Source organism: Vulpes vulpes, chromosome 1 (genome assembly GCF_048418805.1).
Source record: "Vulpes vulpes isolate BD-2025 chromosome 1, VulVul3, whole genome shotgun sequence".
NCBI lineage: Eukaryota > Metazoa > Chordata > Mammalia > Carnivora > Canidae > Vulpes > Vulpes vulpes.
The window spans coordinates 164,656,323-164,676,753 of NC_132780.1; the positions used below are offsets into that span (position 1 = coordinate 164,656,323).

Genomic DNA, 20,431 nt, shown 5'->3' on the forward strand with positions numbered 1-20,431 from the left:
AAAAATTTAGTACCTTAAGTCAAAGGTCTAAATTGCCAATTTTAATCTTTTTCTCATCACAGATGTAAACATCATATGTGATATGTATACAAAATAAATGAGTTCCCCATCTATATGGGCCATCTTTCATATGTGGTAACCAATACAGTAGATATTCAGTTTTTTTTTCTTTTCTTTTCTTTCTTTCTTTTTCTTTTTTTTTTTAGATATTCAGTTTTAGTCAGTAGATACCTTCCAAACCTCTCCTGTACTGTAGGTCAAGGACATTAAGAAATGAATAAAGGAGAGCTGCACCCCCAAGGAAGGTGAACGAATGCATTGTGGGTGTCCTAAACATTGCTACCTTTACTCTTTGGTGACCTTGATATATATTTATATGCACACATACTTTTCTTTCCTCTATAGGACACTGTCATAGCCTTGAAGGCCCTATCTGAATTTGTAGCCCTAATGAACACAGAAAGGACAAACATCCAAGTGACTGTGATGGGGCCCAGTTCACCAAGTCCCGTAAAGTTTCGGATTGACGCACAGAACCGCTTTCTCCTCCAGACAGCAGAGGTGTGGACAAGGGGGTGGTTATTTAAAATTAAATGCAGGTGATTCCTTATGCTGGAATGCTATTTTATTTCCATTCTATTGACTTCAACAAAAACTTGTCTCTAGAGCTCTGTAAAGAGGCTGGGAGGAAGGAGTGCACTCCTTTGGTTGAATTTGCTGAGCTGGGGAAGAAAGGAAGGGATAAGAACTTTGGAAAGATTTTGAAAAGGAGAAAATATGGGCTCTATCATGTTGGGAAAGGAATGAACACCCGCTGAGTTCCTATTCTTTGCAGGCATTGTGCCAGATTTCTTTACATGTGCTATTGCATTTGCTTCTCAAACCAACACTAAGAAAGTAAGTACTTTGATCCCTCCCATACACATGATAAAACAAGTTGAGAGAGGTTAAGTAACTTAATCAAGATCATGTTGCTACTAACAGTAAAGCTAAGATTTGAACCCATGATTTCAGACCATATTCTTTCCAGCTGTACCGCATGTCCTCTTAGGAGATTGATAGAATCAATAGTAGGATTCTTACTTTAAAATAGGATAAAGGCATATCATAGACCGTAACTTTATTCATGTGGTTAACCTGGTGGGAAGGTGAGAATAATGGATGAAAGTGATAACTTCAAGGCTGGAAACTGAGGAAGAGGGTTGATGGTGAAAGAAAAAGGAGTAGTGTTAACTAAAGTACAGTGATCATGCACCACTGTGTTCCAGGAGGGCCAGAGGATTAGGTGCTGACCAAGGGAGATTGGAGGAGTGAGATGATTTTTGTTTCTTGTATCTCTTGCTTCAGCACCTATTGAAGGGCAGGCAGCCCTATCACCTCTTCAAAGGGTAGAGATGAGGGTGAGTGAAGAGTGGACCTTTCCTTTGCCTTCATCTCTCTTACCTGGTTGGCCTCTAGCTGACATGTGAGGCCATGTACAATTCTTAGAGCTTTTCACAGTTGGCTTATACTCCTAGTGAGGGATAACACTGATTTCTTGTGCTATCTGGAAGGTTCTAGATATGGAGCCTTGTTCACTTTTTTTCTATCTTTATTCAGCTTGCTGTGGCACAGCCAACTGCAGTCAATATTTCCGCAAGTGGTTTTGGATTTGCTATTTGTCAGGTATGTAACAATGTTTATTTTTGTTTAGTTCAATGTGACTTGTGATGATAATTCTTTTGTTTGGGGTACTGCTATATCTGTAACTTAGATAATGTATAAAATTCTTAAGGATGTATATCTGTGACTTAGGTAAGATAAATCACTCTTTTTAATAAAAAGTATTAGAGATGTTACTTCTAGTCAGTAGACAGCAGCCAAATGGATTGATAATCTGAAAAATATTTCTCGAGTATTATATGCTTTTTGAAGTTTCCTAACTTCCAATATGATTCATGCGAGTTGTTGGAACTCCCATATTTTTTGTGAAAATACAGCTCAGGAATCTCAGTTTCTACTATGACTTGATAATGAATGCAATAAATTTTGCCTGTAACTTCTTAGTATTCATCTAACAATATAAAATTCAACATGGTATTATAAGGAATTGACTTGAAGATGGAAAATGTGTCCCTTTAATGTAAAATCTTATATAATTGTTGGCTAATTGAATTTAAATTAAAAAATAAAATCTTATATAATAGTAAATAAAACAATTAGAGCATGATACATTCAATGCTTTGCTATAAGAATAAAATCCAAAAAAAACTTACCCTTAATGGTGCAGAATGGATAAAGAAGATGTGGTTTATGTATACAATGGAATATTACTCAGCCATTAGAAATGACAAATGCCCATCATTTGCTTCGACGTGGATGGAACAGGAGGGTATGCTGAGTGAAATAAGTCAATCGGAGAAGGACAAACATTATATGGTCTCATTCATTTGTCATTTGGGGAATATAAAAAATAGTGAAAGGGAATAAAGGGGAAAGGAGAAAAAATGAGTGGGAAATATCAGAAAGGGAGACAGAACATGAAAGACTCCTAACTCTGGAAAACGAACTAGGGGTGATGGAAGGGGAGGTGGGCGGGGGGTGGGGGTGACTGGGTGGCGGGCACTGAGGTGAGCACTTGATGGGACGAGCACTGGGTGTTATTCTATATGTTGGCACATTGAACACCAATAAAAAATAAATTTATATAAAAAAAGAATAAAATGGAAGTAGTATGTAAAATCCTGAATGGAATAGTTATTATACTACTTAATACATTGAAAACTATAGGGACTTGACATAATCCTTTTGGAAACCAAAAATAATATGTTATAGGACCAAAAAAGGTTATGTGCTTGGTTAAAGTATACAAACCAAATAAACCCTGAAAGATTTACTGAGAAAGTTAAAAAAATGCTATTATAGAGAAAAGGTACTTCCAAAACCAGGACAACTGTTTTAGTTGAAAGAAAAAGTATACTTGCTGAGTAGGGCAGATAGATGGTCAGGTATAATTTCAAAACTTCCAAATAATTCTAAGATTATTTGTATAATATTCAAAGCACAGTTGTAAATGTTTTTTTTTAAAAGGCAAGGAAAAATGATCACAGTTAAAAGGACATATTCAACAAACAGGATAGAAAGAGAAAAGAGTGAATAATTTATATTTATCTTTACTAACAGAGGCCATGTGAAAATTCTCATTCTCAAGCTGTCTTTTAAAGCAAACAATATCCAAAAGTAAATACACAAGATATTTTAGATGTAATTTAAAAATTATGTATACTTAAATCACCAGATTGGTTGGCATTCAGTCTTGATTAAACTGAATGTAGATAAATTACTGAAGCCAAATGAGTCTTAGCTGAGCTTGGAAGAACACAGGAGTAAATGTGGTACCTACTGGTCAGAATGCTCACTACTCCAAATCTGTATCAACAATGCAGAAAACAAAAGGTAGATCACCTATAGACACTTCTTTTTTTTTTTTCAAAAGTAATAAATGGTTTAATGCGAAAAGTCTCTCTTGCTTCTCCTATTTCACAGTTTCTTTTTCTTTTTTTTTTAAATTTATTTTTTATTGGTGTTCAATTTGCCAACATACAGAATAACCCCCAGTGCCCGTCACCCATTCACTCCCACCCCCCGCCCTCCTCCCCTTCTACCACCCCTAGTTTGTTTCCCAGAGTTAGGAGTCTTTATGTTCTGTCTCCCTTTCTGATATTTCCCACACATTTCTTCTCCCTTCCCTTATATTCCCTCTCACTATTATTTATATTCCCCAAATGAATGAGAACATACACTGTTTGTCCTCCGATTGACTTACTTCACTCAGCATAATACCCTCCAGTTCCATCCACGTTGAAGCAAATGGTGGGTATTTGTCATTTCTAATGGCTGAGTAATATTCCATTGTATACATAAACCACATCTTCTTTATCCATTCATCTTTCGATGGACACCGAGGCTCCTTCCACAGTTTGGCTATTGTGGCCATTGCTGCTATAAACATCGGGGTGCAGGTGTCCCGGCGTTTCATTGCATCTGTATCTTTGGGGTAAATCCCCAACAGTGCAATTGCTGGGTCGTAGAGCAGGTCTATTTTTAACTCTTTGAGGAACCTCCACACAGTTTTCCAGAGTGGCTGCACCAGTTCACATTCCCACCAACAGTGTAAGAGGGTTCCCTTTTCTCCGCATCCTCTCCAATATTTGTGGTTTCCTGCCTTGTTAATTTTTCTCAACTAATATCCGATAAAGGAGGAAAGACTATCCATTGGAAGAAAGACAGTCTCTTCAATAAATGGTGCTGGGAAAATTGGACATCCACATGCAGAAGAATAAAACTAGACCACTCTCTTTTACCATACACAAAGATAAACTCAAAATGGATCTAAATGTGAGACAAGATTCCATCAAAATCCTAGAGGAGAACAGAGGCAACACCCTTTTTGAACTCGGCCACAGTAACTTCTTGCAAGATACATCCACGAAGGCAAAAGAAGCAAAAGCAAAAATGAACTATTGGGACTTCATCAAGATAAGAAGCTTTTGCACAGCAAAAGATACAGTCAACAAAACTAAAAGACAACCTACAGAATGGGAGAAGATATTTGCAAATGACATATCAGATAAAGGGCTAGTTTCCAAAATCTATAAAGAACTTATTAAACTCAACACCAAAGAAACAAACAATCCAATCATGAAATGGGCAAAAGACATGAAGAGAAATCTCACAGAGGAAGACATAGACATGACCAACACGCACATGAGAAAATGCTCTGCATCACTTGCCATCAGGGAAATACAAATCAAAACCACAATGAGATACCACCTCACACCAGTGAGAATGGGGAAAATTAACAAGGCAAGAAACCTATAGATACTTCTTACAATGGAGAAACAAATTGTTAAATAGTTGGTCACCTGGGAATGTACTAAGAAAGGAAAGAAACCTCTCAGGTTTACAGTAAATGTTAACCTCTTTCAAGTACTAAAATGCTAAGCTGTTGGAAATAAACTGCAAGATGTTTCAAAGTTCTCTAAAAGAGCAGTTGAGCTTTTCGTGGGTCAAACGTTAACCCCAATACTAAGTTATAGATGCATATTAATTATGACCCAGAGGACAAAACTAGTAGTTCTTGTTTGTTTCCTATGACATTGGTCTCTAAAGGATGATTGCATGCCACGGGAAAGGGGATGATGGAAATAACAGAGATCATCTCTCCAGTTTTATGAAACCATTCTTCAGCTCCTCCAAGAATATTCTAAAATTTTAATTGTAGTTTAAGAAAGAGTTGGAGAATGTCCAGAGTGAGATAAGCAGAATGATCAAGGGGATGAAGGGATTCTATGAGCTGTGTGTAGCAGAATAAAAAGTTAGAACTCTTAGGTCTGAAAGATGAAGGCTTAAAAAGAAGATTTATTATTTATTTGTTTTTTAAATGATTTATTCATTTTAGAGATAGAGAGTGCAAGCAGGGGAAGGAGCAGAGGGCAAGGAGACAAGTAGACTCCACACTGAGCACAAAGCCCAGTGTGGGCTTGATCCCCCGACCCTAAGATCATGACCTGAGCCAAAATTAAGAGTTGGATGCTTACCCGACTCAGCCACCCAGGTTCCCTAGAAAGATTTTTTTTTTTAAATGTGAAAATCTATAGAGGGACTAGATGTTTAGTTCTAAGGTGTGTGTGTGTGTGTGTGTGTGTGTGTGTGTGTGACTCAAGTGTAAGAGAATACATTTCATAGCAATGGTAAAGCTTATGAACCTTGGTATCAATGAAGGTGGAAGAGTTACAAAATTGAAATAGATTCCAATTCAACTTGGCATGAGGCAGGCGTAGGAAATTTTGAGTATATATCCAAGCTTCTGATCTTAGGAACTGTTTGGGAAACAAAAAAAAAAAATCCAAATTTGACCTCACATTTGCCCAGTGTCACCACAGCACCTTTCACTAGTGGTAGGCACAGAGTATTTGCTGAAAAAGATCAAACTGACTTGAAATCCATCATTTATTTTATCATCTTTTAAAAATATTGTACAACCAAAAAGAATACTGAACAGTTGAACAGTTTTCTGTTCAACCAGGGCTCTTAAATATTTTTGTTTTGATTTAGCTTCCTGAGTTTCTAAGGTTTCAGTTTGTGAAAAATGACACCAGTTGGGCAGCAGAGCTTAGAAATTGGTGGATGCTTTCAAGAAAGAAATGGGCAATTGTTTCACTTTTTCCCTAATGCGAATATTTTATGTTCTTTGAAAAAAAAAACAATACCTGTGAATATCATGAAGGTCTATACCTGTTCTGGAGTATTACCTAAAATTTTTCTCAATTTTTAAGATCATTCTTATGAACTTTTATAATATTTGTTAATGATACTTTGTTAGCTAGTAAAACTAATTTTTCTTTTTTTACAAATCTAGTTGCTTTTATCCCAAAAAGAATCATTATCTAATATTTAAAATATGTAATGATGGCAATTTATTGCTAATAATTGTGACTAACTTATTATTTATGCTTATTTATTTGTTGCAGTTTAATGTTATTTATAATGTGAAAGATTCGGGTTCTCAGAGAAGACGGAGATCCCTTCAAGACCAAGAAGCCTTTGATTTAGATGTTGTTGTAAAAGACAATAAAAATGATATCAATCACTTGAATTTGAATGTATGCACAAGGTTGGTATTGCCTTCAGTCCTTTCTCTTTTTTTTTTTTAAAAAAAAAAGATTTTTAAGATTGATTTTTGAGAGGGAGAAAGAGTACATGTAATGGGGAGAAGGGCAGAGGGAGAGGAAGAGAGAAAGAACCCTAAGCAGAGGGAGAGGGAGAGAGAAAGAACCCTAAGCAGGCTCCATGCTCAGCTCTGAGCCTGATGTGGGGCTCAGTCTCACAACTCTGAGATCGTGACCTGAGCCAAAATCAAGAGTCAGATGCTTAACCAACTGAGCCACCCAGGCACCCCAGATTTGAAAATGTATATATATATGTAGTTATCTAACTATATCAATATAAGGAGTTAATATTTAACAAAGATTTCAGTTATGTCATATACTTCAGATTACAAACTGGAAATATTGCTTAATTATATTTAAGTATTTTTTAATGTGTCCAGAATTATTTACAAGTTTTCCTTGTGTTTATAACTTTGAATAGAAAAATTTCATAAAATGTGGGTCTAATGAAAATTTTAAGTTAACCAATCATGTTTAATACTCTAAAAATCGGTATTTCTTGGTTAGTAATTTTCTCTTAAATAATTATTCCAGGTTTATGTTTAACCTTTAGTAGTATGCTTTACCCCAAGACTTCATAAGAACATGCAAGTTTAATGAAGAGAATAGTTTTTGTAGGCACAGTGAAAATGCTCCAGCTTAGAAGGTCTTCACCTTGGTTAAATAGGCACTTTTAGTTTCCAGGAGTACTTAATAAGGTGATTCTTTTTTTTTTTTTTTTAATAAGGTGATTTTTAAATTCAGTCTGTATCCACACATCTGAGGATCTTGTTAAGTCAAAAGGAAAAGGGGTTCCAACTCAAATCTGCTGACTTCTCAGATTCAGTCTGTGAAGCTGCCTTCTTCAGCTTTCTTGGTCATTCTAATGCATATACAAGTTTGAGAGCAAATCCTTTAGAAGGTTCTTGAACATTCTAGGGTTGAACTCCCTAGTGTTCTGGTTGAAATTTGCTTGTTGTTGGGCTGGAAGCCACAGATGTGGTCCTGAGCTGCCAGATGTAAAGTCATCACTGGGTGTTTCTGCAGGTGGCTAACCTTTTAGCCATCACTTGAATCCAATCTCCTCCATTGCTGCTACCATCTTTACTATTTTTGGGCTTTAATGTTCATGATTTTGGTATAAAACTTCACATGTGTTTGTCCCTTCATTACTGGGCAGTTTTGACCCTCAATAGGGGGATATTAGACTTTCTTCAGTGGCTTCCTTTTTAGCTGAGAAGAACGTAGAACTCCCATTATTGTTTATGAAGCTTATATGATTGGGTCCTTTTCCAGAATAATGGTATCAAGTTATTATTATTATTGTAAGTAATAATAAGCTACATTTTTCACAAGCTTACATGCCAGACATTGTACCAAGGACTTTTCTTTAAAAAGATTTTATTTACTTATTAGAGAGAGAGAGAGAGAGGAGAGAGAGAGAGAGAGAGAGAGAGAGAGAGGGAATGAGCAGGGTGGAGGGGCAGAGGGAGAGAAAGAGAGAAGCAGGCTCCTTGCTGAGCAGGGAGCCCACTGTGGGGCTCAAGCTCAGGACACTGGGATCATGACCTGAGCTGAAGGCAGACGCTTAACCACTGAACCATCCAGGAGCCCCTGTATCAAGCAGTTTTACATGTATCTCATTTAATCTTTACAATAACTTTACAAAGCAGGTAGTATTATTGTCCCTGCTTTTCTCATTCATTCATTCATTCATTCATTCATTCATTCATTCATTCAGTAAATATCAGTTGAGTCTCCATTATGTGCCAAACACTGTGTCAGATGTTGGATGGTGATCTACAAAAGACACAGGCCCTGTCTTCATGGAAATTACTGTTTGGAGGTGAGACAGAGAGAAATTAATAAAAACATAACTTTTTAAAATTTAAATTCAGTTTGTTAACATACAGTATAACACCTAGTGCTCATCATGTCACGTCCCCTCCTTAGTGCCTGTCACCCGGTTACCGCATCCCCTCACCTACCTCCCTTTCAGTGACCTTCAGTTTGTTTCTCAGGAGTATCTCACGGTTTGTCTTCCTCTCTAATTTAAACTTAAATCTTCTAAATAAGCCTAAAATTCTAGTTTTGAAGTGGGCAAAGCAGAAAAGTCTTTGGAATTGTGAGAGGGAGTTTACCTAGGGAGGTTAATTGAAGAAACAGATAAGGAAAATTAGGTGAAAGTAGGATTCAGATCATGATGGGGACTCATTACTTATACGGGCTCATGAAAGGATGCACAAGTCCCAATCTTACCCTATCATCAGGAATCAGATGGGCAATAGCCTTTGATAGATGACTTTTCTCTTTTTTTGGGGAGAAACTAGAGAAGGGAACAGTTTTTATGTGAGAGTAGTAGTTTTATAGAGGGTTTGGATGCTGCTACGAGTCTTCTGAGAAAAATCTGATATGAATACAAATAACATTTTCAGTGAAATTTTTCAGTGGCACTTAATAAAAAGAAAAACCGATATTTTAGGCACTTTATTCCCATCAGTAGGGTTCAAGCCCTTACTCATCTCGGACAAGATTTTCTGTGTGTGGCATGGTCATTTGACAAATTCTGCTCTGGGCTGGTAGAAAGACCAGGTTAACCAAGGCACTTTTGATGATGTACTGAAAGTCATCATATTTAATTGGATTGGCTGTTCTTCTCATCTTAAATGTTTGCTCAGACACAAACCTCTGGCTGCAGTGGACTTATTAGTTTTCAAAAGCATCTCTTTTGGCTTAGTGCATCCCTCCACAGATGGTTTCACTTGTTTGGAATTGCTGAGCCAGCTGTTGTCGGCAGTTGTACTATACGGCTTTTCAATCAGTCATGTTTGGCAGCCATTGGTTTGTTGCTCTAAAAAGCAAGGTTCTCCACCAGCCCTTCTTGCTTTTGCCATCTGAAGGGACAACAGAAACCCACTTAACAATGTTCTGATCCTTTCACGTTGTAGACAGACTCCTTTCCATAACCACACTGGGCTCTTTCAACTCCAAACAAAAAGCTCTTGCCACCTATTCATTTTGGAAAACTGTTTATTTTAAAGGAGACCAAACACTGTTGGTGTCCAGATTGTTTGATGCTCACATTGTGTAGGACAGGGTGAGAGAACAATGTAGTGTAACAGAATTTTCCAAGGCTTGTAATTTCCACTAGGTGGCCAAAGAAAACACAGAATGTGCTCCAAGTACATTTTGAAGAACAAAGGGAAAGACTCTCCCTACTGGTCTTCTTTTTCTAAAACCAGATGAAGAGAAGATTGCTAAAGTTCTGGCGGTGGTCTGCTGCTAAGTGGTCAAGTTTTCAGTTTCTTTTTCAGTTCCTGGCTTTCAGCTGGAAAGCTTAGTGGTGCCAACTTCTGAAAAAATGAAAAATGCAATTCAATTTGGAATCCTCCCAGAACACAGAGTTGCCCACTGAAAGGGCATCCAGGTTGTGCTTGTTACAATATATGGGCCCAAGGTTGATACATTGCAGGCATTTCATGTCAAACAGATGCATTGCTAAGTCATTATTCCTCATGTGGTTGAAAATTATAAAAATTTCATATCTATAAGGAAAGGATTGCCAGTTTTATAATTTTCTATAGTGATTTTTTTTTTTTACTTCAACTAAACAGTAAGTACGTGGAATAACACTTGGAAGTTTTAATTTATATGTGAAGAGAGTTTGCCAGTAGCTTTAGGTTTTTCCTAAAGGATTTTCTTCTTTCCATCCTTTCCTCTGATTTAGATTTTTGGGCCCAGCTAGAAGTGGCATGGCTCTGATGGAAGTGAACCTCCTCAGTGGTTTTATGGTGCCTTCAGACGCGATTCCTCTGAGCGAGACAGTGAGGAAAGTGGAACATGATCATGGAAAACTCAACCTATATTTAGATTCTGTAAGTAGTAAAATGTAAGTTTTATGTGGTTAACTAGTGACAAGGCTGCCATTTATTGTGTTGGAAAGTATGCCCTACTCTAGGCCTATATCCTTTGTCTTTATTTCAACTTTATGTGTCCCCCGAATGACCCAAATGTGGCAACCTTATATTGTCTCCCCTAAAAAGCCATCACTATAAAATCAACTTAAAGACAAGGTGATTAATGATGAGCCTGATGAAAGTCTTGATAACTAAGTCATTATTTCATGTCAGATGTAAACCTATGTAAAAAATGGGTAGGAAATATCAGAAAGGGAGACAGAACATGAAGATTCCTAACTCTGGGAAATGAACTAGGGGTGGTGGAAGGGAAGGAGGGCGGGGGGTGGGGGTGAATGGGTGATGGGCACTGAGGGGGGCACTTGACGGGATGAGCACTGGGTGTTATTCTGTATGTTGGCAAATTGAACACCAATAAAAAAGAAATTTATTATTAAAAAAAATTGTCACACTGTAACTTCAAAAATTCTGTCCAGGTCTCAGTTTGAGAACCCCTCTGCCTTAGGGAATTGCTAAAATTATGTCTGTAAATGTTGACAATGAAAGCTTTAATTATGAGTTTTAAAATGCTTTCATGGAGCTTTTAATAAATCCCGAAGTGTTTAATATTCCTGCAATAAATATATATATTAGGTGCTTAAATCATAGAAGAATATTCTCGAGGTTTAGTCTTTATACAAATTATTATATGATTTTCATGTACTCTTCTCTTTGTTGTATGAAAATTACTGATCCAAAAATAAGGTGCGTAAAATATATGAGAGAAACAGTGAAGAATTCAAGACTGTAGTTGTATGTCTCAAAACTTCTGGGATATAACTTATTCTTTTTTTCTAACATCTCTGTGAAACTTTTAGGTTGAATCAAAATTGAGTTCTTAAGTGTTCTTAGGATTTCATGTTATATTGGGGGAATACCTATGTTTCTCATTCCAGTTTTGCCCAGTAAGAATCAGAAATATTTTGCTTTAGCGATATGTACACTTAAAAAAAAAAAAAAAACTAGTTCCTGAACATTCTCATTTGTTTTAGGACTTCAAAAACCATTCTGGCCAAAACTCTGTTAAAAGTCATTCAAAATCTCTAGCTTGTTTCTCTGTTCAAGAGTTTTTATATATTACATACTGCTTGAATACCATGGGCTTGATTTTGAACATGAAACACAAGTTTAAGGTTTTTATTTAATAATGTGATTGGTTGTGGAGCTTTCCTCTTACTGGGTGAGGTTGCTCCCCTGAGCTGAGAGCAATTCTTCAGAGAAGGGTGCTGCTGTGAGCTATCAGCAGCACCCAAGGTGGGTGCATTGCCTGAGGTGGGGATTAGATAAGGCACCAGGGCCCAGGAGTGTGCATCCATGGACTTGCTGCTTTCTTAACCTCTCTGATTCTCAGTATTGCTTTTGGTAAAATGGAAGTGAGTACAATACCTAATCTTAAGAATTGTTTTATGAGTTAAATGAGATAATTTATATAAAGTGCTTATTACCATAGTACTGGGCACATAGAAATTCTCCCTAAATGTTAGTCTCTATCATTTCCTAAAATGATAAGAAAAAGAAATGTCTTTTGCTTTATCATGAACACATCATCTGTCACCCCCTTAAGAGTCTTTTGTATTGTTTTCAAGGTAAATGAAACCCAGATTTGTGTTGATATTCCTGCTGTGAGAAACTTTAAAGTTTCAAACACACAAGATGCTTTGGTGTCCATCGTGGATTACTATGAACCGAGTAAGTGTGTTCTAGAGTTCCTAATGCGTTAGAAGTTAAGCCAGACATTCATTTATTTCAAGTGGCCACCTATTTTGTGTGTGGGGAGGGTAGGAAGTGAAGTACAGGAGATGAGCTTTCCATTTAAATGAAAACAATTGATAATTTTAAAAAGTCACATGATAGCATTTAGCAGATGAATACAAAAAAGTCATTATCTTTCCTAATAAGATATGGTTAGGCTATTCCTCATGTTTCAGGTTTTTAAGTCACAATTCCAAAATTTACAAAGAAAAACTGACATAACTGTGAGTCCAGTTATGTGCAGTTTCCAAGGTTTTGCCTCTGTTCCAAACATCCCTTCCATCTGTTTTCTATTTTAAAATGGGATTTCTTCAGGAGAGAAAATAAGCCTAATTTACAGTATAAAAGATTGGGATGGGTTAAGCTGAGTCTGTTGTTTTGCTAAAATTTATACATTATATCAGATTTTTTTTAGTATATCAAGAAGAAGATAGTCCTGTTTGGAAAATAACCTGAACTTCTTTGATTTTCCTGGTGACTTCCTACTTTATAAAATGTTAAATATTCAAGATGTGAAAGTGGAGATCTGGTTTGTAGATTACCCAAGTTAGGACTACTCTACACTCAGTCACAGAGTAACATTTTGAGAGTGTATGATTTCTGTAATTCTAAAAAGTTGTACTCTGAGTGAGTACTCCTGGTGGCTCAGAATCATTGAGTGCATTGAGAATCGTTAACATTTTGACGTGTTCTGTAGTTGTAGATAATTATACTCTAAAGTAAAATGGACTTATTAACATTAGAGGTATTTGATAGAGGATCATTGAAGATTAAGGTTAAGAACACCAGTTTTTTCTTCTTCTGAGTCAAGTCAGTTCTCAGCATTTGCCTCCTGGTGGAATTGGGGAAGAGCATTTGCCCAGGTTTGTATGGGAGGTTTGGGGAAGACACTGAGGACAGCATTTCTTTTCTGGTGGAATGATGGGATACACTGTGGAGACTCAGTGGTAGTGTTTTGTCATCCAACTTTGGAATTCAAACTAGTTGCAAAAATTCTCCAATTGATGTTTCTTCAGTAAATAGAGAATATTTTAAACATTCAAGAAACAAAATATTCAGCCTATGTAAATTTTTTTTGGGAAAGCAACTTATTTATGAGGGGGACATTTTCAAATGAAAATATGGGAAAGGTCAGAAATAATAAAAACCTGAAAACCCAGCTTTGAAGATCCTAAAATTAAAAAACATATAATAATAAAAATACTTTAAAACATAACATTAAAAAATCATGAAGAAATCTGAAAATAGAATGTTTTTAAAAACTGTAAATATAAAAATCATATATGTCATATAGCAAGTTTACTATAGTGCTGTAGGTTTCTTTATCTAGCTCTAAAAAAATATTAGCTTATACTGTAAAATTTACCTAAGTGGATTAGTTTTTGGATGCTACCTGCTCAACATTTTGAAATATTGAGCCGCATTACATATGCAGGCTTCTCCACATTTTTATATTTTATAATAAAGCCCATGTAAATCTTCTAATGATTTGAGCTTTGCTTGAATGCATAGAAAATGAAACTCTAAAATAAACTCTCATGGAGGTTAAACAATTCTCAATCCAAAGTCCTTGTTCTGGGAAGAGATTGGTGTGTATGTGGGATTGCAGTGGGCTGCTGCAGTGTGTTTTCCCACTGAGTGCCGGCCAACTGCTGGTAGTGGACACCATGCCAGGAAGGCATTGTTTCTTTCTTAGATTTGGTTAGCAGTGTGGGCCCCTCCTGAGCATTTCAGTTGTTTGTTTCTTTCTTTTTTTTCCTTAAAGATTTTTATTTATTTATTCATAAGAGACATAGAGAGAGAGAGAGAGAGGCAGAGACTGGTGGAGGGAGAACCAGGCTCCCTGCAGGGAGCCTGATGCAGAACTCAATCCCAGGACCCCAGGATCATGTCCTGAGCTGAAGGCAGACGCTCCATCACTGAGCCACCCAGGCATCCCTTCAGTTGTTTCTTGTAAAGAAAAATACAATTATGTGAAGAATAGAAAATTCAGAGAAGTGTACTGAAATGCTCTTAAGTTTTGGCAGAGTATATGTTTCTAAACAAGTGATCCATGTAAACTAATATCTGCCTCCACACAGGGAGACAAGCAGTGAGGAGTTACAACTCAGAAGTGAAGCTGTCTCCTTGTGACCTCTGTGGGGATGATCATGGATGCAGTCCTTGTGAGAGAGGAGCAGCGGCCACTCCTTGTCATTCTACAGTCATTGTCGTGTTCTGTTTTATGCTGCTGTTCTCTATACAGCAGTGGCTGTGATTCATTTTATAAGGACTCCATGTAACATTGACATTTCTGGAAGTCATACGTGATTGTCTTGTCTTCATTACCAAGTATTGCTTCTATTTTTGAAAAACAATGTTTTTCTTCTTATGGGGTTGTGGGGGATGGTGCACAACAGGTCCTAGTGTGTATAGCTGGATAAATGCTGTCTTTACCTGACTTGTGTAGAACAAAAAAAAAATCAGAGTCTTGCAGTTGTGCGTCTTTATTTTCCCCCCTCTTAAAAATCATTTAAGGGTGTTTCATGGAGGTCATTTTTCCCAGAATAAATGTGTTATTTTAGATTAGTTACTCTTTTTATTTCCTAGAAGAAATGAGCCTAGATTCTTAAGCATTACTATACACCAGTGTTGGCTTCAGCATTAAACACATTAAAGTCTGGGAACTGGGAGAAAGCAACCAGAAGGAGGAGCTTGCTCTGTTCTGTTCCCACATCTATCCACCCCTACCTGCCAATCCTACCTTATCCCCAGTGGTCTCAGTATATCCTTCTTAATTGGATATCACTTCTTCTTTTATAGAATGTAGGAGGTGAGGGTTGTTTTTTTTTTTTAATTTTTAAGTGAAGTGGTGTTTTTTTTCACCCAATCTTTATCTCATCCACCAATTTTTACCCTTCCTGTTTTTCTTTTGGAGAGGAGAGGGGGAATGTGTGGTTCAGAGCTTGAGAAGTTTATAGAAACCTGCCTTTGGGGGTCCTGGGTGCACTGCCCTCTCTCTCACTTCCTCATCCCCACACACTGCCTCTGTTTCAGGAATAAGAGTCAGAGGGCATGGCAGTATGTGCCCTAGGTGATTTAGACTAGAAGATCCTAGACCAGAAGATGCAGCTTTGTTAGGAATGGGGGACAGTTAACCAGGGTCCGACAAGATCCTGTGTAAGACACAGCCAGCTGGTCTCCCTGTTGTCTGTGAAAGAAGCTGGATCTTGGGACGCCTAGGTGGCTCAGCGGTTGAGTGCCTGCCTTCGGCCCAGGGCGTGATCCTGGAGCCTTGGGATCGAGTCCCACATCAGGCTCCTTGCATGGAGCCTGCTTCTCCCTCTGCCTGTGTCTCTGCCTCTCTCTCTCTCTGTGTGTCTCTCATGAACAAATAAATAAAATCTTAAAAAAAAAAAAAAGAAGCTGGATCTTGATGGGGACCAGGAGAGGTGAACATGACCACTGACCTGAAGTATGGTAGGGTGTTGCTCAGCATCCTGTAGAAGCTGTCTAGACTCAGGTGTCTGAGCATCAGACAGCCAGCTGTCTGGTAACATCTAATGCTTCTGAATCTTAAGATTTCTGAACTTTGACTACCTGGATAATTGGTTACCTTGTATTCTGAAGGGTAATATTAATTTATCTGGGTGAAAATTTTAAAGAAAAATTCCTTTTCTCCCATCCCTTTCCTTTTTCTCCTTTCTCTCTAACGTTCCTTCCTTCTTCCTTTCTTTTCCAAGCACATTGAAATATTTCAGATATATCAAAAATAAATTAAAGATCTCTTACTAAATCTAAGAAATGATTTAATTTTGCTCCTTAGTTCCATGGCATTTCTCTCCAGTGAACATGGAGAAAAAAATTGCCATGAACTCCAACAGTATTTCAACTGTTTAAAAATGAATCCATCAAAAATAAAGTATGCAAATAATATCTTTTAAAATTAATTTTTAAGACTTTTTTATCTTAGTGAATTTTAAGAAATTATAGTGGAGTGGATGTTCATAAATTGCTTTTGGGTATTTTGGATACCAAAGTAGGAGTTACCAACATTCAGTGTTTTAAAGCTTGAAACCTATAGAAAGTAGATCCTCAGAGAGTGCTCTATGGAGAGGAAGAAGATAAATATCAAATAAATAATCTTCTTGTATTTACTTTTAAGTGGGTAAAAGCTTGTTCTGTTACACATTTGAAACAGTCTGATCTAAAAATAGCATTTGTATGTTTGGGCCTTCTGCTATGGTGTTTTTGGCCTTTATATCCTAGGACTTCTTAAGCATGAAAATATCCTCTGATTAAGGGGGAGAGTGTTGGCAAAGGATATTCTCCTCGCCTGCCTTGCCCAGGGAACCTTATCCTGACCACTGGTATCTTATATTCTTCAGTAAATAATTTATGCTGAACTTCTGGTGTAGTATATTGGGAAACACTAGAATGGAAAGGCCAGTGGAAGATAGCATGTATCTTTTTTAGGCCATATATCCTCATTTTAAACCAGAACTCTAATACTTTTTTGTGAAGTACTTCAGGTTTCCAGATTAAAAAATCATCTTGTAACTTCTCATAATGCATCTCTTTTTATTATACATTTATTAAAAGTGGAGGAGGAAGAAGGGGAGGAGGAGGTAGAGTAAGAAGTCAGTTAGCTGTACTACATGGTGTGTAGGGCTATGGTGATGCCTTGTCTTTGTCCTTCTTTATATCTTTCTTAGAGAACTGACTTTGTTACATAGCGGTGGGGTGACATTAAAAGTGATTAAAAAGCCACAGGCAAAAAAAAAAAAAAAAAAAAAAAAGCCACAGGCAGAAGGGAAAAGGAGGACATATGGTAGTAATAACTAATAGTATAGACTATTTTATTTTCTTCATATTAAAAAAACCTCATTTTACCTTTAAGTTTGCTTATGCTGAGATTCTTCTGTTTAGAATGCCACCCATTTCATTTCCTGATATGAACTAATGTAAAATCTCCCCTTCTCTTTTACCGAATGGGAAACATTAAGACACCAGCATATGTCACTTCTGGTTTTGACTGGCCAGTGGTTCCAGAGACTGAATAACTAGCAGCCAAACAATTCAAAGATAGAACAACACTTTTATATGGGGTTTCCACATCCTACTACCTTCACTTAGAATTCTAAAGAAGAAACTAAGGCAACCAGCAATTTGTTTGCTGTGTCTATGATTTTAGAAAAAACATGGCCGGTTGATGAAATGCTTTTTTTTTATTGTATGGTTCTATTATACTTTATATCTTTAAAGTACTGTAACAATAGTATCTTTGGTTTAGTATTTTGGGTAAACTGTAATCTGAGGAGTGTTGTGCTAATATAAAATCCAGATATACGCCTATTACCTAACAATATTACTTATATATGCAATATCATATCCTACATGTGGGGATTTTCAGAACTGTAGATAGCATAATTATCCCTGCTCCCATTCTTTTGAGCCTGGGTATAGTTATTTTTTAAAATTTATATTTAGCCCTGATTTCTGTTAATGTAAAATATAGTTATAAATAGTCTGATACTGTAGTACCAATTATCTTTGATATAATTCAATTATTTAATTCAACATTTCTGGCTATCCTATGACATTTAAAGAAAATTGGAGCTATCATTTTTCTTTGTTATCTTCAGAAAAAGGTATTTTATTAACCAGCTGGCATATAATCTAGAGTTTTTGTGACATCCTTACTTTTTTCTCATTTGCTTTATTGAAGTTTAATACTGATTTCTGTGGAAATATGTTGTAAATACCTACTCGACAAGGTTTCTTAACATAAAGACAGTACTTATTTGAATTTACCAGATGGCTACCATGGGTCCAGATGCTATTAAATATTCCTAGGGGCATATTTTCTTGCACAGTTCAAGTCTGAGACATTATAGTAAGTGGACTTGCTCTTGGTTCAGCTTCAAAAACTATTCTACTTTCGGTAGAGGCTTCTGTTAGACAGAAGAGTATATTCCTCATTTTTTGTTTTGTTTTGTTTTGTTTTCAGACTCCAATAAAGCACAGCACTTTTAAGAACTTAAAGAGTTAATATCGTCTATTCAAATGATATTTATGTTAATAGTCAATATCTTATGTTACATTGGGAGTAATTTGAGGTGCAATTATTTTTATCACTACTTTGAATAGAGTACTGTTTTCCTACTTTCTTCCAGAAACTAACCAGTAAATATAAATTTTTAATTAAGGATACATTAGTGAGAGTAGGCTTGTTTCAAAACTATTTCTAGCCAGTGTGTTTTTGTATGCCTCATCAAAAGACAGTGCCATTTGCATCATTCCATAAACTATCATTTTCATTTCAGTTATTGTAACCCGGGAAAATAGATATTTTGTAGATGATTTCTGTGCTTTTCACTTCAAAGGACACGTTCACATTGATATGTGCATATCTCTGTAATAGGGATGAATGATTCTGATATATGTATTGCTTCATATTTAAGAATAATTTTATCTCATGTTGTCATGAGGCTATGATTTACCACTCTTCTGTCCAGTGCGTTGAATTAGTGGTAGAGGGTAGTGCCATGTTCCATTTGTAGATCTTTAAGATTTATTTTTGATAGCTTCAGTAGAATGTGGCTCTTTTTTGGTCCTTCCAGGCTTTCTGTTTTAGAGTTTTAGTAGGATGCAGCTGATGTAGTAGAGTCAATTTGTTTTCTACACAGGAAGCTTTGTACAATTTTATTCATTTCCCCTACCTTAAGCATCTCTTTTGCATATGAGAAGAATACTGTTGAAATAAAACATTATTTTCCCCCAAATTAAAGCATTGTATGCTAGTCAAAGTGATTCTGAAAGTTTAAATTTTTAAATGTTAGGATGTTTATGTTATTGTTAATTGTATTCTGTTATGTATTCAGTAGGAAATCATGGCTTATCAATAAAAATTAAAATTCCCATCTATTATTATCAGTGTTCTTTTTATTTTAGTTTAAATAATGTCTATCACATCTCCTTGACCTAGACCTATTTAACTGTGAGAAATGAGATGTCGGAGAGTGGTTTATTGTGTTACAGGAGTTTGACATGAGTGAGGTGAAAGGAGCAACCACCAACCTGCTTCACCTCCCTCCTTATGCTTTGCTTCTGGGTTGAAGTAGGGTCTGTGGAGAGGTAAGTGATAAACCAATAAAAAAATGTGAAATGAGGACCCACTCACTCAACTTGTGGAAATTTTATAGAAACAGAGAATACACAGTTTGTGTACACAAAAGAAGGGAGGCATGAATGGGTTCCTGTGAGTCTGAGGTTATCTCTAATTCTCACAGTGGACCAGAGGTGGTGCTTGGCTTTGAGAGTTGTTGGATTCTCTTCCCCTTCCTGCTATTGCTTGGGTCATCTTTTCTGCTAAGGTGATCTAAAATTGGACCTTAAAGAAGATCCAGGTAACAATTTATTTGAGGTCACTAGTGATAAATCCAGATTCAGGAGAGTCAGAGATGGGGCATTGTGCCCCTTGATATAGTCATGCTGCACAGGCACATGAGGCATCACCCCCAGACTTTTGCAGTGTCCCCACAAAGGACGCTGCCAGGAGAGGAGGTAGTGGGTGTATTCTCGCAGCTTTCTCTAGGCTCTCTTCCTCTTCTCCCGCAGCTTTTATCTGTGTTCTCATCTTGAAGCTCCCACCTTCACTTCTCCTCTCAGAAATCTGCAAGTGCTAAGGTTCCCTTCTGCCTTCCCATTTTCTCTTGGTCTCCTGTGAGCAGCCAGCCAAAGCTTTCTGTCCTCTGCCTGTTCTGCTGCTGGGTCATGTCCCTAGGGTGGAGGAGTGATGAAAACCCTTTGGATGATTCTCCACTCTGATTGGTAGTTGGCTTTTATTCTCTTGTAGGTTATCCTGGTGATCTAAAAGGTCAGACAACTGCATGAAATCAGGATGGAGACATTAAATGGCAGAAGACACGAACAAGGCTTGATGGTTCAGCAAAGTATGAGTCAGTGATGAGAGAGCCAATACCTTCAGTTGCTCAACAAGGGAGGTATTAGTTTGGGTGTAGTTTGCATGTTTCAGGGTGTTGCACCAAGTAC

General features: G+C 36.9%; 1 protein-coding gene across 1 annotated transcript in view; it reads left to right on the forward strand.

The window, feature by feature from the left end:
* The window catches only part of CD109 (CD109 molecule), a 127,797-nt gene extending 111,999 nt beyond the window's left edge, over nt 1-15,798 (forward strand). Inside the window, exons 28-33 of the mRNA XM_026007374.2 lie at nt 406-561; nt 1,600-1,665; nt 6,513-6,655; nt 10,417-10,564; nt 12,232-12,334; nt 14,479-15,798. Of these exons, the coding sequence (XP_025863159.2) occupies nt 406-561; nt 1,600-1,665; nt 6,513-6,655; nt 10,417-10,564; nt 12,232-12,334; nt 14,479-14,654 (792 nt within the window). The 3' untranslated portion in view covers nt 14,655-15,798. The remainder of the gene's footprint in view (nt 1-405; nt 562-1,599; nt 1,666-6,512; nt 6,656-10,416; nt 10,565-12,231; nt 12,335-14,478) is intronic.
* Nucleotides 15,799-20,431: the final 4,633 nt, after the last annotated feature.